Raw genomic sequence first — 16,771 nt, 5'->3', positions numbered from 1 at the left:
GAGTAAGACCAGAAAGCCTGCCAGGCACACTTAAAGTTGAATGGAGGAGGAGGGGAGAGAAAATGATCAATCATGCTTTAAGGAAAGAAAGTGACATGATAGCAAATTTGGGGGTGGAGTGGGGGCACTCTATTAGGGGTGGTGCCAGAGGGGTATCCTGAGGGGGTGATCTTTTAACCCTGAGTGATATTAGGGAGCAGCTGTGCATAGAGAAGGAGGAGGTGAGATTGGAGGAGTAGCTGGAGGGAGATGAGGGTGGGGATACCCCCCTCCCCGACAGAAGCTGAGGTTGGAGGGGCCACAGAGACCAGACCCCACTGGGACATGGCAGGACTAACCTAGCCCAATCTGCATGGGATTGAGAGGTTTTCAGGACCCAGGGCTTTTCAGTGATAAAACTGGGACAGTCCTGGCCAAACCAGGAGGGCTGGCCTCTCTACAAAGGAGCTTGGGTTTTTCTTTTTTCTTTTGTTTCTCTCTCATCTTCTCTCTCTCCCCCTCTCTACCATCCTTTTTTCCCCCCTTTTTGTTTCTTAGCTTTATTACAATATAATTAACATACAATTTAACCACAGAGAAGGGACAATCAATGGCTTTTGCCATATTCACAGTTGTGTATCCATTACCTGTCAATTTAAAGTTATTTACTGAAGTAGAGTTGATTTACAATGTTAATTTCTACTTTACAGCAAATGATTCAGATATACATGCACGTTCTTTTTCATATTCTTTTCCATTATGATCACAGGATATTAAATACAGTTTTGTGCTATACTCTATATAGAAGTTTGCATTTGCTAACCCCAAACTCTTAGCCCACCCCTCCTCCACCCCTCCTTGCATGTGACCACCACAAGTCTCTTTTCTATGTCTGTTAGTCTGTTTCTGTTATGTAAATAATTTGTGTTGTATTTTAGATTCCGTACATGAGTGAAATCAGATGCTGTTTCTCTTTCTGACTTCACCCAGTATAATAACCTCTGGGTCCATGTTGCTGCAGATGGCATTATTTCATTCTTTTTAATGGTTGAGTAATAGTCCACTGTGTATGTGCGCCACATCTTTATCCATCCATCTGTTGATTCTCCATCTGTTATCCATTCATCTGTTGCTTTTGTGTCTTAGCTCTTGTGAATAGTGCTGCAGTGAACACTGGGGTGCATGTATCTTTACAAATTACAGTTTTGTCCCGATGTATGCCTAAAAGTGGGATTGCTGGATCATATGGTAGCTCCATTTTTAGTTTTTTGAGGAACCTCCAATGCTGTTCTCCATAGTGACTGCACTCTCTTACATACCCACCCACAGTGTAGGATGGTTCCCTTTCCTCCACATCCTCTCCAGCATTTATAAGATTTTAAAATGATGGCCATCCTGACCGGCATCACCAGTCAAGTTTAGAACATCTCCACCATCTCATGGTATTCAGGTTTTCTCCTGAGGACAATGGGGGCCAAGGGAGAGTTCTGAGTGGGGGAGGGAGGAGACCCCTGTGGTTCCTGGGAGGAAGGATGGATTGCAGGGGCAATGGGGAGGGGAGAGGGAGCTGGAAAACCCGGAAGAAGCTGGGACCACCTCTAGCGTCTGTCTGTCCTCTGGTGGTGAAACTCTGTAGGGCCTGGCTTCACTCTATCAGGTAAGGATAATCGTCTACTGCTGCTATGGGCTCAAGGGTGTGCTAACCACCCCCTTGAAGAAAAAAAAAAAGTACATTACAGCCCTCACTCCCAGCACCTTAGAATGTGCCATTTTGGATATATGGTTTTTGCAGGTGCAGTTAGTAAAAGATGAGGTTGTAGGGTGAGTCCCCAAAGCAGTGTAGCTAGCGTCCATGTGTTAGGACAGCCGCGTGAAAACAAGTACATGACGGGGATGTCTGTGATGACAAAGGCAGGGACTGAAGTCCTGCAGCGACAACCCACAGGACACTAAGGACTGCCGGCAGCCACTCGAACCCAGGGAGAGGCAAGGAAAGATTCTCTCCTCTGCGTGGCCCTGCCAACACCTGGATTTTGGACTTCTGGCCTCCAGAACTGTATGACAATAAATGTCTGCTGCTCTAAGCTGCCTTGTTTGGCACACTTCATTAAGGCGCCTGGGAACTAATACGTCTGGGGAGGAGGAGGACAGCACTTTGGCATTTGGGGTCATGGGGCCACGGAGAGGATGTGGACAGGGGCTCCAGAGGGCAGTGGGCTGTCTGGGGAGGAGGACCAAGCTTTACAATCTGGCAGAAGTGGTCATGGTGCGGCCCCTTTATCCTGAGAAGAAACTTTAACTGGTTTCCAGAAAGACATCCTGGAGAGGGGGTGGGGTGCACATGGAGTCCTCCCAACCCCTCTCCCGGGGCACTGATGGGGAGCCACAGCTGCTCAGGGGAGGGGGTGGGGTTTCCTTCTTGCCTCCCTAGCCAGGACTCTAGCCTCTCATCCCTAATTGGGACTGGGGGAGGAGGGGTCAAATGGGAGGAGACAGGCCAATTTGGCATTGGTGATGGGGAGACAAGTGCTCCCATAACTTCCAGTTTTGGGGGGGCATGGGGTGGGGACAACCAGGCCTGCGGACAGTAGTAGAAGGGATGGCCAGAAGACAGAGGTGGAGCCAGGCTAGCTGGTGGTGGCTCAGGTGTCCTTGAGCTTCCTCTCCTCCCACCACCTGTGGATGGCAACTGCCTTTCCAGCAAATACGGGTTGGCAAGGTGGATGCAGATCTCACCTGAGCTGTCCCATGGTCCAGTCCTCTCCCAAGGGGGTCCAGTCAGCTCAAGCTCTCCACTGCGGAGACCCTGCACTCCACCTGAGTCCTTGAGGCCTAGCAGGTCCTAAACCCAGGTCACCCTGCCTCCTGCCCCCACAGCAGCCCCGGCCTCACGCTGCAAAAACAATTATCTGGATCATCTTTATGGGGCTTAAGCTTGGGTGGGAGCAGATGGGGCATGAGCTGGGGATTTGGGGCTGGGTATCCACTACACCCCCCCACACACACACAATATCCCAGTCTCTTAAAAAGCCTTCTCTGGCCTGGGACCGGGGCAGAGGCCAGCAGAAGGTGGACGGGATCCAGGGGAGGGCAGCAGGGACAACGATGGACCAGGAAGAGGAGAATGTGGGCTCTGCCTGCAACAAGGTGAGCAGGCCCCACCCCCCACCCCCCACTCAAGGGCCTGTGAATGACAAGACTAATTCATTTGTAGGGCACCTAATTAGCAAGGAGTCTTCTGGGACCCCTGACCCAGTTGCCACCTAAGAAGGTGCAGGAGGGCACTTGAGGCTCTGAGTGCCTAATCCAGCCCCCAGCGAGGTCAGGGCTCTCAGTGATGACCCTATGGGGGAAGGAGGTTGGGATAAGGGAGCAGCCCCCGGGATGGTCCCCTGGCTAGTGTCCCAGTCCCAGGCCGCCCTGCAGTCAGGCCCCTATGTAGGACATCAGCCCTCTCTCGGGGCAGTGCTGCAGTCACGTGACACTGCTGGTGGGGCCCCTGGGGCAGGGGCCAGGGTGAGATTGAGAAGGAGACTCATGTCTTATTTGGAGCAGCTCTGCAAAGCAGCACATCGGTGGGGACCATGGTGAGAACCACGGAGAAGTTCAGGGCGGGCCTGGGAGCCAAGTGGAAGCTGGCTGGCTGCGTTGACGGGTCTCCTGGCTGAGGCCGATTGGACTGAGCGTATCTGTTCCCCAGGCTGGCTCCCCAGACCAGGAGGGCTTCTTCAACCTGCTGAGCCACGTGCAGGGCGGCCGGATGGAGGAGCAGCGCTGCTCGCTGCAGGCGGGGCCGGGCCCAGCCTCTGACAGCCGTGAGAGTGGGCAGCAGGGTGTGCTGAAGTGGCTGTGATGTGGGTGGCCGGGCATGAAGGGGGCAAGTGGCCACCTGGGGGGGCCTGCGGGCAAGAGTCTGAGAAAGTGAGCTGGTGACTGGGGACAGAGATGCCCATGGGTTGGGGGCAGATACCAGCATGCTTCTTGGAGGATGTGAGTGGGGGGTGGCAGGGTGGGCTGGGGGCTCCAGCTGGGCTGTCTGAGCTCCCCACGGCCTTGGCTCCACGCAGAGAGCGCCCCTGCACCCGAGATGGACAGCCTCATGGACATGCTGGCCAATACCCAGGGCCGCCGCATGGATGACCAGCGAGTGACGGTCAGCGCCCTGCCTGGCTTCCAGCCTTTGGGCCCCAAGGTAGGTGATGTTCTGTCTGGGCTGAGGAGAGACCGACCAGGCTGAGGCCTTTAACCCTGCCTTCCACCCCCAGCCAGGAGCGCAAGGGGCCCCACCCCCACCTCTGTCCGTCCATTGTCTGGTCGGTGCACTCATCCTGAGTCCCTGCCAGTCACAAGACCCCGGTGGATCCAATACCCCAGTTCAGAGGGAGGGCAGAGGCCCAGACAGGGCTGAAAAGGGATCGAGGTCATGTCTGGGGCATGTTCAAGTCAGAGACATGGCGGGAACTCACAGCTCCTGAGCCCAAGTGTCTGAGAGCTGAGGAGGTGACAGAGCATAGACCCCTTCCTGGGAAGGCACCCCGAGGGTGGAGGACAGGTGAGCTTGTGCACAGGATGCATCCAGACCCCCACATGTCCACATCACACATACTTGCCCACAGCTTGGGTTCTGATCAGGACCCCAGTGAGGCCCCCAAAACCCACCAGCCCCAAAATACCACCCTTAATGTTGAGTAACCGAGGAGCACAGAGGCTCAGGGACGGTGGCAGCAGGTAACGGGAGGGGGGAGGTGTGACCCAGTTGCCATCTGCCGCCTCCCTCCAGTGTCTGTGTCCCCCTCTGGTTGGCACTACCCTCGGCCCCTCTCTCTGATTGACCCCTTGTATCAACAGGATGGAGTGCAGAAACGAGCTGGGACCCTCAGTCCCCAACCCCTCCTCACCCCCCAGGACCCAGCTGCTCTCAGCTTCCGTCGGAACAGCAGCCCCCAGCCCCAGACACAAGCCCCCTGAGGGCCTGAGGTGTCCTGGGCCCCACTTGGCCCCTGAGAACCGACAATAAAGCACTTCCATGAGCAACAAAGAACCGTGTGTGTGTTATTCTGCGGAGCAGGCTGGAAATCCGGCACATAGAGGCCTCAGGGGCTCCGCTGGGCAGCACGAAGGAGTTTCTCCTCCCGCTGCTTCCGTATCCTCTCTTTGAATTCTTCTAGCTCCCGGCGCTGGGGAGGTGAGATGGGAAGGAAGGAGAGGCAAATGCACCTCAGGGCCTGGATCTTGTTCCCAGCCCCCCTCCCCTTAACCCCCCAGACCGTGGCTTCAGAGTTCCTGTCTACAATGAAGCCTGTGCCAATTACAACCCCAGATTAGCTTCGACCTTCAGGGAGTTCCCTGATAGCTCAGTTGGTAAAGAATCCACCTGCAATGCAGGATACCCCAGTTCAATTCCTGGGTTGGGAAGATCTACTGGAGAGGGGATAGGCTACCCACTCCAGTATTCTTGGGCTTCCCTTGCAGCTCAGGTGGTAAAGAATCCGTCTGCAATACAGGAGACCTGGGTTTGATCCCTGGGTTGCAAAGATCTCCTGGAGAAGGGAAAGGCTACCTACTCCAGTATTGTGGCTCAGCGAATTCCATGGATTGTAGAGTCCATGGGGTCCGCAAAGAGTCAGACACGACTGAGCGACTTTCACTTTCACTTTCAGGGAGAGAGCAGTTAAGGAAATCATATGTCCCTCCACTCTAGGTTCCCTGCCCATGACTGAGAGTGCCATCATGGCCACAGGAATCCAGGCCCCTCCCCCCTCCGGTGGGAGGAAAATTACATGCTTACCTGGTCCTCCTTCTCAGGGGGCCACAGCTCCCTCTGTAGGGACAAAGTCATAGATGGAGTCACAAGCCAGAAGCCTCCAGAGCCCCGCATCCAGGGCAGGGTCGGCTCAGGGAAGGCTGACCCTGCTCCCTCATACCCTTCCCCACCCCCTGGAATGAACTGGTGCCCACCTTGCGCTGTATGACATAGTCCTCAAACCACTCGGCCTGATTGGCAATCCAGAACATAGCCACAGGGAAGGTGAGGTAGATGGTCATCTGCAAGGGAAGGGGAGGGATGAGTCGTCAGGAATTACCATCCCCGCCTCCACCCCTACTGTACAGCGGCTGCTCAGAGTCGGGAAAACCATCCTCTGGCCGAGACCAGAGGTGTTTCCTCAGGACCCTCCAGAACCCCAAAACTCCCAGCAAGGGTACAGAAGTCACACACCTTGAAGTTTAGTCCCCAGAATCCAAGAGTCACCCCCCACCTCGAAAGCCCCCTCCGAGTCTAAAAGACTCTTTCTCAAAGAAAGACAGACATATTGGCCCCAGGAGCAGAAGAACTCGTACAATAAAGGCATCTCTCTGAGACCTCAAACCACCCCCAGCTAGATTCCAGAGCACCCTCAGACCCAGAACTCATTCTTCGAGGTCTAGGAGTCGGTCTAGGAGAAAGACGCACACCCACTGTAAACCCGAGAGCTCCGCCAGAGCCTGAAGTCTTCCTTCTTAGAGCCTCCTTCCCAGGTCACATCTCTCAGAGGGCTTTCCTCACACCTGCCCTCCCAGAGCCCCCAACCCAGAGCCCCCTCCTCTGCGTCTCCAACCGTAAAGGTCCCTTTCAAATCAATGGAGCTTTCGCCCCAGAGCCCCTCTCTCGAAGGCCTCCCTTTTGAGCCTTCTCCTCATCCAGGAAGAACCCCGCGCCCAGCCTTCCGACCGCTCCGTTGCTCACTGACCCGAAACACCTCAAGCTTCACCCCCATGTTCCTCCTCTTAGGCTTCACAGCCGCTTCCGCCCAAAGCCCACAGCCCAACAAGACAGTAGGTCATTGGGAGTCCGCGGGCTCCACTGCTAAAGTTGATTGGTCCAAGTAGCTTCGTGATGACGTCATCTTAGAGCGCTCGCCTCTGCTTCCTGTAGCTGGGGTGGTCGAACGGAAAGTCAACAACACCTGGCGCATGATCGGGAAGAGTTCAGCCAATGGGAAATTAGTTTGGGTCGAGGGAGCAGGCCTTTAGGCCTAGACGTCATCATACCGCGACTCCTGTCCGTACCTGGAGAGCCTGGAAAATGGTGGTGATGGCGCGGCTCTCGAGGCCCGAGCGACCGGACCTTGTCTTCGTGAGTCCGCGGCGGGCCGGGGGTGGCATTCATAGGGGCACCGGGGCTTAGATACCTCAGGGGATTGGGGCTTGGCCACTCGGGGTATTTAGGCTAAAACTGTGCCGGTCTGAGAGCAGGAGGACCCTTACGGGCCGAAGACCGGCTCGTGATGTCTGGACCAGGCTGGTCAGGAGCAAAGATCTGGTGCCGGAGCCCAGGTGATCTCAGTAAAGAGCAAACGGTCGAAGTTAAGGGGCTGGCATCCCGGATCTGGGGCGGAAATGGGAGCGCGCGGGGTGTGGGCGGGAACGGAAACTCCTGTAGCTAAACTTTGAGAGGCCTGGTGTTTGAAGTAAAAGTATGGTGACTAGTCCAGGTTTCATTGGTAAAATCTAAGTGTTCCGGGTAACGGTCCAGGTCTGGTCCTGAGCGTTATAGTTTCTGGGATAAAGGCATGGTGTCTGGACGGGGAGAATCTTGGGAAAAGAAGTAAAGACCTGGTTATGTGGAGCTGAGTGGGCGACGGCCAGTAGAATCCTGGAGAGTCAGTCTTGGTGTTTGGAGTAGAGGCGTGGCATTTTCACTAGATTGATTCTTGATGTCTCGAGTTAAAGACTAGGGAACTTGTCCATACCTTTCTTCCTGAGATAAGGATCTAGCTTCCAACTTCTCGGGGAGAGTTGAGCTAAACTGGCTGGTGGGAGCCTGAGATGCCAAAGGTCTGGTGTCTGGGGAGTCATGCTCTGAGGAGGTAAGACTTGGTGACTAGGGCGGAGGCCTAGCGTTGGACCAGAACCTTGGTGTCTGTAGAGTCTGGTGACCTGGGCCAGAAAGTGGATAGCTTGATTCGGAAGGCCAAGAGAGTGATATCTGGGTGATAGTTTCATGCCTGGCCTGGAACCCGGTGACCGAGGAGTCTGATAGTCTGGGTCACGTTGTAGGTTATCAGATTCTGAGAGGTAAAAATCTGGCCCATAGTCCTGGTACTTAGGTGACTGGGCTCCAGGGGTGAGCAGTGGCATTTGGGACCTGGGTAGGGGTCCCAGTAGGAGTGGTGCTGTGCGCAGGCTCTGAGAGTAGGTCTGTCTTTTCTCCATACCCCGGCCCTGGCAGGAGGAAGAGGACCTCCCCTATGAGGAGGAAATCATGCGGAACCAGTTCTCCGTCAAGTGCTGGCTCCGCTACATCGAGTTCAAGCAGGGGGCCCCCAAGCCCAGGCTCAATCAACTGTATGAGCGGGCGCTCAAGCTGCTGCCCTGCAGGTGAGATTGGCAGCAGCTGCCCTGCCTGCCGCCGCCCCCTGCCCCACCCTATCTTATCCCATCACACAGAACTGGCTAGCAGGTCCCAGGTCCCTTCTAGGTGTTGTGTCAGCGAGTAGACATCCCAGGAATTGCCGAGCACACCTTCCCTGATGTCCTTGGCCATCCTCCCCAGGCTCCTGCTCCTAGCACTTGTCTCATAGGGCAGAGGGAAGGGTCCTGGGAGTCCATAAAAGCTGACCAGTCACTGCCCCTCCCTCCAACTCCCAGCTACAAACTCTGGTACCGCTACCTGAAGGCCCGCCGGGCGCAGGTGAAGCATCGCTGCGTGACCGACCCCGCCTATGAAGATGTCAACAACTGCCATGAGAGGGCCTTTGTGTTCATGCACAAGGTGGGGAGGGGGCATGGCTGGGCCAGGGAATGAGTAGGGAGGTGGGGCTCAGAGTCCATGGAGGTGGACAGAGCAGGGGTGGGAATTCTGTGACCTCTGTGCATGCCAGGCTGAGTGAGACTTAGTTCCAGGGGCACTGTGGTTCTGGGTCCTGCTGCAGGGGACATCCAACATCCTGGGGCCCAGTGGTGAGGCTGGCAGCTCAGCCCCTCCTCTCCCTACCCCTCCAGATGCCCCGGCTGTGGCTGGATTACTGCCAGTTCCTAATGGACCAGGGACGTGTCACGCACACGCGCCGAACTTTCGACCGGGCCCTTCGGGCATTGCCCATCACCCAGCACTCTCGTATTTGGCCCCTGTACCTACGCTTCCTGCGCTCACACCCCCTGCCTGAGACTGCCGTGAGGGGCTACCGGCGCTTCCTCAAGGTGAGCCCCCTGAAAGGGCAAGACGGGGCCAGGTTCAGGCAGGTGGGCTAGTACCCTAGGTCAGGACTTTCCAAAAACGGGCTCAATGGGGGCACCGTCTGCCCTGACAGACAGGAAATGGGAACATGGCTCGTGGAGACACACAGGGTTTTGTTTGTGAGTTCTGTGTTCAATTTCCAGAGAGTTTGCAAGCAACCGCTCTACGTCAGGCATTGGGATACAGGTGCTGAGGATAGCATGGCTAAGACAGTCCCTGCTTGCACGGAGTTTTCAGTCTCACCTGGCAGACAAATGCTTGTGACCTGACTGCGTAAACCAGAGTAAATATGCAACCATGAGAGGGCAGGGAACAGGAGATAAACACATAACAGGCAGGGCTGAGAGTCGAGGGGCAGATGGTATGGAGGCCTCCTGTGGTTTCCCCAGATTTATAGTCTCTAATGCATCATGAAGTCCTTGGTGCAGTGCTGTTTTAGGTAGGGGGCTTATGATGAAAGCAAGGCCTGGTCTGTGCAGGCTGGACTGCTGGTGTCTAACCCAGACCAGTGAGGGCTGGACCTGGACTGGAGAGGGCTGGGGCTGAGACTGGAAGTGCAGCACTAGCTGCTGCCCAGGACAGTGGTGGGGGGCTGACCCGAGGTGGGGTGGCCCTGTGGCCCCACTGACGGCCGGTGGTGTGTGGGTGCCCAGCTGAGCCCCGAAAGCGCTGAGGAGTATATCGAGTACCTCAAGTCAAGCGACCGGCTGGATGAGGCGGCACAGCGCCTGGCCACCGTGGTGAACGACGAGCGCTTCGTGTCGAAGGCCGGCAAGTCTAACTACCAGGTGGGCCCTAGGGTGCTGGCCGGGCGGGAGGGCCAGCCCCTTGGGGCCAAGGCTGACTTTCCCTCGCCCCGCAGCTGTGGCACGAGCTCTGTGACCTCATCTCCCAGAACCCTGACAAGGTGCAGTCTCTCAATGTGGATGCCATCATCCGAGGGGGCCTCACCCGCTTCACTGACCAGCTGGGCAAGCTCTGGTGCTCACTGGCCGACTACTACATCCGTAGCGGTCACTTCGAGAAGGTGCCTGGGCAGGCAGGGGTCTGGGAGCAGGGCAGGACCTCCCTCCAGCACTCAGCCTTTGGGGACACCTGTGGACGTGCATATGGGCAGGAAACACGTGCCAGCGTATTGCTAGTGCACACCTTTGCACGTGCCTTCCTGAAGGTGGGGCGAGGCAGACTGCCTGGCCCTGCCAGCGAGCGCACCCACCTTGAACCAGCGAAACCTACTTTTCCTTGGTGGTAGCCTTGGACCTGTTTTAGCTTGGGTGTCCTCGTTTGCTGAAGTTTCCTGAGAATGAACTTTTGAGAGTGACAGTTGCCTTCCCACCTATTGGGACTCAGGCTGGAGTCGGGGTTTGGTGTGAGGGTCCCTGCTGAGGTGCTGGTGTTGCCATCTGTTCACGTTGCTGCTCTCCTTGTGACAGTGGAGTGGCAAGCTTGGGGATGGGGGCCGTGTGGGGGGGCTCTGAGAGGTCCCTGGAGGAGCTGGCTGAGGTTGCGAGGGTGGGGAGGGGGTGGGCCAGGGGCGATCAGAGCAAGAGGGTGGAGCTGGATTGGGGCCCAGAGGGGGCTGTGCAGGCCTGGGAGAAGAGGGAGCCCTGTAGGCCAAGAAGGGGCCGACTGTGTCCCGCTACAGGGAGCTGCCAGTTAGCCAGACGTGAGCAGGACACAGGCCTGACCAGCTGTGCATTTTACAAAAATACAGACTCTTCAGGCTGACACTTTGAGTGGACCACATAGGCCGGGGCCGGCAGCAAGAGACAGGCCAGGCAGGGGCAGAGTGATGGGGCCTCCCACCACTTTCCTTTCATACTACCTGTCCCCTCAGGGTTTGGGGAATGACTGGGAGAATGTGTGCTGGAAAGAGGGGTCAGACTGGTGTGAGGGGTACTTTGTAGCAACAGGTGAGCCCTCCGTGGCCTGCTGAGGTTCAGGTCCAGGCAGGGTGGTTGGTCCCCCCTTGGGTCCCATGGGGGCTGGGCCGCCATGTATCTCACTTGAGCCCCATGGTTACTACACGAGGAGCTGTCACGCTGTTTACTGATGAGGAGCCGAGGTCCCCAGATCATCTGGCAGAAGGGGGGAAGGGATAGCTCCAACCATTGTTGGGTGCTGGCTGCGCTGGGCAGGCCCCGGGGAGTACCCTGCGGGGATTCTGATTTGGGACGGGTGCTCAGAGGCCGGTTCTGTCAGATGCCTAGGGTCTCTGTGGTGGGCACACACGCCTCTCCCCTGCACTTTCCTTACACCCCCCTCCCCCACTTCCCTTCCCTGCAGGCTCGGGACGTGTACGAGGAGGCCATCCGGACTGTGATGACCGTGCGGGACTTCACCCAGGTGTTCGACAGCTACGCCCAATTCGAAGAGAGTATGATCGCAGCGAAGATGGAGACCGCCTCGGAGCTGGGGAGGGAGGAGGAGGGTGAGCTGGGGGAGAGGAGTCCCTAGTGACTTGCTTGGGGGTGAGTGAGTCTTGGGGTCAGAGGACAGCAGCAGGGGAGTGTGAGTGGGTGGGTTGCTAGGATTGGGGACACTTTTAAGTGGGACTTGGGTTGAACGCTGGTGGGAAGGGAGAGCAGGGTGGACAGCGAGGTGGAGAGGGGGCCTGGGCCAGAGCTTGGCAGGGAAGGAGGGCTGGTGTGTGGGGGGTGGGATTGAAGGGTTTCCATGGTAGCCTGGACCCTGCGCAAGTGTGGGTTCAGGGTGGCCCTGGGGCAGCTCGGGGAGGGAGTGCTCAGATGGACAGTGGGGGGGGTGGGGCTAGGGACCGGCTGTGAGCAGGAGGTGCCCTGGGTAAGTGAACTGACGCCCTCCACCCTGCCCCGACTTCCCAGACGACGTAGACCTGGAGCTACGCCTGGCCCGCTTCGAACAGCTCATCAGCCGGCGGCCCCTGCTCCTCAACAGTGTCCTGCTGCGCCAGAACCCGCACCACGTGCACGAGTGGCACAAGCGTGTGGCCCTGCACCAGGGCCGCCCCCGGGAGGTGTGTGACGGCCCCGCCCCCAGCGCCTGTCTTCGCCCCGCCCTCCTCTGAGGCCCGCCCCTCCCCACCAGGTCCCCGCCCAGCCTGACCCAGCCCTTCCCACACAGATCATCAATACGTACACGGAGGCTGTGCAGACGGTGGACCCCTTCAAGGCCACCGGCAAGCCCCACACGCTGTGGGTCGCGTTCGCCAAGTTTTACGAGGACAATGGGCAGCTGGACGATGTGAGTGTGGGTGTCAATGTGAATGTGGGTGTCGCGTATGGACGTCTTATGAGTCCTCTGCCCCGCCCCTCTTGGTGGGCGGGGTCTCAGCCTGGCCTCTGCCTGCCCCGCAGGCCCGAGTCATCTTGGAGAAAGCCACCAAAGTGAGTTTCAAGCAGGTGGATGACCTGGCCAGTGTGTGGTGTGAATGTGGCGAGCTGGAGCTCCGGCATGAGAACTATGACCAGGCCTTGCGACTTCTGCGGGTGAGCATAGGCCCGTGAGGGGTGGGATGGGCAGGTGAGGGGTGGGATAGGCGGGCTTGGGTGCTGCAGGGTGTGCGGTCAGGGTTCCGGACGCCCTCTGAGCACCTACCCCTGCTGTCCTTGCTCCTGCAGAAGGCGACAGCGCTGCCTGCCCGGCGCGCTGAGTACTTTGATGGCTCAGAGCCTGTGCAGAACCGTGTGTACAAGTCTCTGAAGGTGTGGTCCATGCTGGCCGACCTGGAGGAGAGCCTCGGCACCTTCCAGGTGAGTCCCTGGAACAGGGTGGGGGTGGGATTGCACCTTGCAGCGGAGTCCCTGGGATGGGGTGGGGGAATGGGACACGCTCCCTGGGGAGGGGAAGGGGGCTGACTCCACCCCCGGGGTGTGCTGCCCTGTCCCCACTCCGCAGTCCACCAAAGCAGTGTATGACCGCATCCTGGACCTGCGCATCGCCACGCCTCAGATCGTCATTAACTACGCTATGTTCCTGGAGGAGCACAAGTACTTTGAGGAGAGCTTCAAGGTACGGGGGTCCCCACCCAGGTGTCAGGGACACTGTGTTCATGTGCTCAGGCCGCCCCACAAGGTGGGGGCTTAACCACCCACTGGGCCGCTTAACCCACAGAGGTGCGTTTTCTTCGTCGTGGAGGCCTGAAGTCTGAGATCAAGGTGTGGGCAGGGCTGTTTCCCTCCGAGAGCCCCCTCCCTCTGGCTTGCAGAGCTCGCCTCTCCGTGGTGTTCTGGCGTGGCTACCTCTGCTGTCATGAGGATGTCAGTTGTGTTGGAGTGAGGTCACCTTAGTCATCTCATTTTAACTCAAGTTACATCTTGTAAAATTTTTTTCCAAACATAGTCTTGTTCTGAGGTACCGGGAGCTAGGGTTTTGATTTGAATTTGGGGAGGGCACGGGGACATGGGGGGCTGTTGTACACACATGAGTGCCGCCTCTGAGTGTCAGGCCTGCCCCCTGCCTGTGTGACCTTTCTCCCCAGGCTTCAGTGTCTGTGGAGCTGAGGATCTACTCCCATCTTCAGCCATAAAGTTGCTGAGTTACCTTAGTGAGTCCTAGTCCAGCTCTGTCTAGGGTCCTGGCAGCCTATAGAGGGAGACAGGCCACGCACTGGCCGCCAGGCTGGGTTTTGATTGTGTGATCACGGGGAGGAGCAGGAGGGAGAGGCAGGCAGGCCAGGGGCCCGCTGAATGAGCCAGAAGGGGACATGGGCGTGAGGGGTCCTCCTGCTGAGGGCTCACACACAGCACCCCCTTGGGCAGGCATACGAGCGCGGCATCTCGTTGTTCAAGTGGCCCAACGTGTCGGACATCTGGAGTACCTACCTGACGAAGTTCATTGCCCGCTATGGGGGCCGCAAGCTGGAGCGGGCACGCGACCTCTTTGAGCAGGCGCTGGATGGCTGCCCTCCCAAATATGCCAAGAGTAAGGGGGGCCAGATGGTCTTGGGGGTGGGGGCGCGTCCCGGGCCCAAGCGCTGGCCTCTGACCCCACCTCCCGCTTCGCCCTGCCGCAGCGCTGTACCTGCTCTACGCGCAGCTGGAAGAAGAGTGGGGCCTGGCGCGGCACGCCATGGCAGTGTATGAGCGCGCCACCAGGGCTGTGGAGCCCGCGCAGCAGTATGACATGTTCAACATCTACATCAAGCGGGCGGCTGAGATCTACGGGGTCACCCACACCCGCAGTATCTATCAGAAGGCCATTGAGGTGCCCGCGTGGGGGGGTGGAGGGCGAGGGGGGAAGAAGAGGGTCTTGCAGGCAGGGAATCTGAGGGAGCCAGTGTGTGTGTGGCAGAGGGCCGGCTCACTGCCCAGGGGCCAGCCTAGTGTGCAAAGAGGGGTGTGTGCACCCCCACCCCCATCCCAGCCTCCCTGACCCGTCCCAACCCCACCAGGTGCTGTCTGATGAGCATGCCCGGGAGATGTGCCTGCGGTTTGCTGACATGGAGTGCAAGCTCGGGGAGATCGACCGCGCCCGGGCCATATACAGCTTCTGCTCGCAGATCTGCGACCCCCGGGTAGTGACGGTCCTGAGCCTGGGGAGGGATTGGGGGGTGGGAGGTTGTGGCCAAGCTGACCAGCTCATGTTCCCGCTACCCCCTCTGCAGACAACCGGGGCCTTCTGGCAAACGTGGAAGGACTTTGAGGTCCGGCATGGCAATGAGGACACCATCCGGGAGATGTTGCGGATCCGCCGCAGCGTGCAGGCCACGTACAACACACAGGTCAACTTCATGGCCTCACAGATGCTCAAGGTGTCGGGCAGCGCCACGGGCACTGGTGAGCAAGCCCTTGCCGTGGGCGCTGGCCTCCCAGGTCTGAGAGCGTCAAGGTTCACCCTGTCCCCCATGCTTCAGGCTGGGATCTCCCTGGGGGACCGGGGCCTCAGGCTCACATTGGGGGCGCCCAGCAGCACCCAGAGCAAACCAGGCACGGTCCGCACGGCGTCTGACCTCCCATTCCCTGCCCCCACCCCCAGTGTCCGACCTGGCCCCGGGGCAGAGCGGTATGGATGACATGAAACTGCTGGAGCAGCGTGCCGAGCAGTTGGCGGCAGAGGCGGAGCGGGACCAGCCCTCAAGGGCCCAGAGCAAGATCCTGTTTGTGAGGTGAGGGGGTCGCCCTGAGGCTGGGGCTCGGAGCCAGCCAGCTCTCAGGAGGGGAGGCACCGGGAGGTGGGGGGCCGCCGGGCCTGGCTGAGCAGTGTGGCCCCTGCCTGCCCCAGGAGTGACGCCTCCCGGGAGGAGCTGGCTGAGCTGGCCCAGCAGGCCAACCCAGAGGAGATTGAGCTGGGCGAGGACGAGGATGAGGATGAGATGGACCTGGAGCCCAACGGTGAGGGGCCAGTGGGCCAGGTGGGGTAGAGGGTGGGGGCGGGAACCGCTCCCAGAGAGTGACCAAGTCCTCCTCACACCCCGCCCCCATCCAGAGGTGCGCCTGGAGCAGCAGAGCGTGCCGGCCGCCGTGTTCGGGAGCCTGCAGGAGGATTGACTCCCACCCCTGCCCACTCTGCCTCTCCCCTCAGTGAAGCTTGTGTGTGTACATCCTGGTCCGAGCCTCCTCTCTGCTTGCCCTCTCCTGCTGCCCAGGTGCCTGAGCGGTTTGCCAACTCAGCACCCTGCCCCCCTCCACCCCTGCATTGGCTCGTGTGGGAGGTGGGGCAGCTGGGCTCCAGGCCAGGGCAGGCACCTGCCCCACCCTCACCCCACCAAGCCAGTTCTGGACTCTGAGAGGCCAGTCTCCCTGCGGCCTGAGGGCCTGATCCTGGAGGGCCCTGCCCTGCTTCCCATCAGCAGGTAGACAGCACCCCACCTCGAACCCTTCCTCCCTGGGCGAGGGCAGCACCCCCCCACCCTTGGGAGGTGACTAGTCTGAGAGCTTTGGAGGCAGGCAGGCCCTGACCACCTCTGTGATCTTAGCAAGGCTATTCTCTACCTGGACAGCAGCCAGGAGCCAGGCCTCGGCCCTGGGCCACGGCCAGGGCGTGGTCCTTAGTCCTAAGCTCTGGGAAGCCATTATCGGGCTCTAAGCTATTAAAGGATTTGAAGCATTCAGGGACTTAATCAGATTTGTGCCCTTAACAGGCCAGGCAGACTGCTGTGGGACTGGCTGGTGGCAGGAGGTGACTGGGGATGCAGTCATGGGGACAGAGAAGCGAGTGAGCAGGTAGGCCTTCAGGAGGCGAATGTGCAGGATCAGGTGACCCTGGGGAGGCTGAGGTTCCCCACTTGAGCTTGTGACATAGCTCCTCCACCTGAGACATCCGGGGGCCACACCCAGGTGCAACCTCAGACCTGGAGCTCCGATGAGAGAAACAGGACCCCCTGGCCCAGAGGCAGTCTAGAAACGTAGGCAGGCGGCTGGGGGAGAGAAGATCAAGTTCAGCAGTTGGCCAAGGACCAAATGGCAGGAGGGGCCGATAATAACAGCCAGGCTGAGGAGGAAAATGAAGCCAGTGGGGGTGGGGAGGGCTGGCCGGAAGCCCCAGGTGCCCAGGAGTTCAGCGAAGAGGCAGCTGGGAAGCGGCCACGGGGCCCTGGCAGGGGAGTCATGCCAGACCTTGGCAGGAGCTGCACCAGAGCCATCGAAGGGGGCAGAC

General features: G+C 58.8%; 3 protein-coding genes across 3 annotated transcripts; 2 read left to right on the top strand and 1 right to left on the bottom strand.

Annotated features, from left to right (window-relative positions):
- Positions 1-3,084: 3,084 nt before the first annotated feature.
- PCP2 (Purkinje cell protein 2) lies at positions 3,085-4,947 on the top strand. Its single transcript, XM_052642799.1, has 4 exons — positions 3,085-3,126; positions 3,680-3,794; positions 4,047-4,171; positions 4,828-4,947. Exons 1-4 carry the CDS (start codon positions 3,085-3,087, stop codon positions 4,945-4,947), a joined length of 402 nt encoding a protein of 133 aa, XP_052498759.1.
- Positions 4,948-5,012: 65 nt separating this feature from the next.
- On the bottom strand, positions 5,013-6,829 carry LOC128051519 (protein PET100 homolog, mitochondrial). The gene is made up of 4 exons (XM_052644141.1): positions 6,708-6,829; positions 5,938-6,024; positions 5,768-5,800; positions 5,013-5,156 (listed from the first exon to the last, which is right to left on the bottom strand). The coding sequence occupies exons 1-4, from the start codon at positions 6,732-6,734 to the stop codon at positions 5,073-5,075; spliced, it is 231 nt and encodes a 76-aa protein (XP_052500101.1). The 5' UTR covers positions 6,735-6,829; the 3' UTR covers positions 5,013-5,072.
- A 101-nt stretch (positions 6,830-6,930) lies between these two features.
- XAB2 (XPA binding protein 2) lies at positions 6,931-16,243 on the top strand. The gene is given in 20 exon segments (XM_052642541.1): positions 6,931-6,987; positions 6,989-7,093; positions 8,189-8,337; positions 8,608-8,731; positions 8,962-9,159; positions 9,850-9,984; positions 10,059-10,223; positions 11,483-11,627; positions 12,040-12,191; positions 12,299-12,418; positions 12,532-12,663; positions 12,796-12,927; positions 13,073-13,186; positions 13,936-14,098; positions 14,190-14,380; positions 14,568-14,690; positions 14,781-14,952; positions 15,152-15,281; positions 15,398-15,507; positions 15,602-16,243. Coding segments are annotated over 20 exon segments (2,679 nt in total). The 3' UTR covers positions 15,664-16,243.
- Positions 16,244-16,771: the final 528 nt, after the last annotated feature.

Source organism: Budorcas taxicolor, chromosome 7, assembly GCF_023091745.1.
Source record: "Budorcas taxicolor isolate Tak-1 chromosome 7, Takin1.1, whole genome shotgun sequence".
Lineage (NCBI taxonomy): Eukaryota > Metazoa > Chordata > Mammalia > Artiodactyla > Bovidae > Budorcas > Budorcas taxicolor.
The sequence above is the reverse complement of the archived record's forward strand: the minus strand, read 5'-3'. Positions and strand labels throughout refer to the sequence as shown.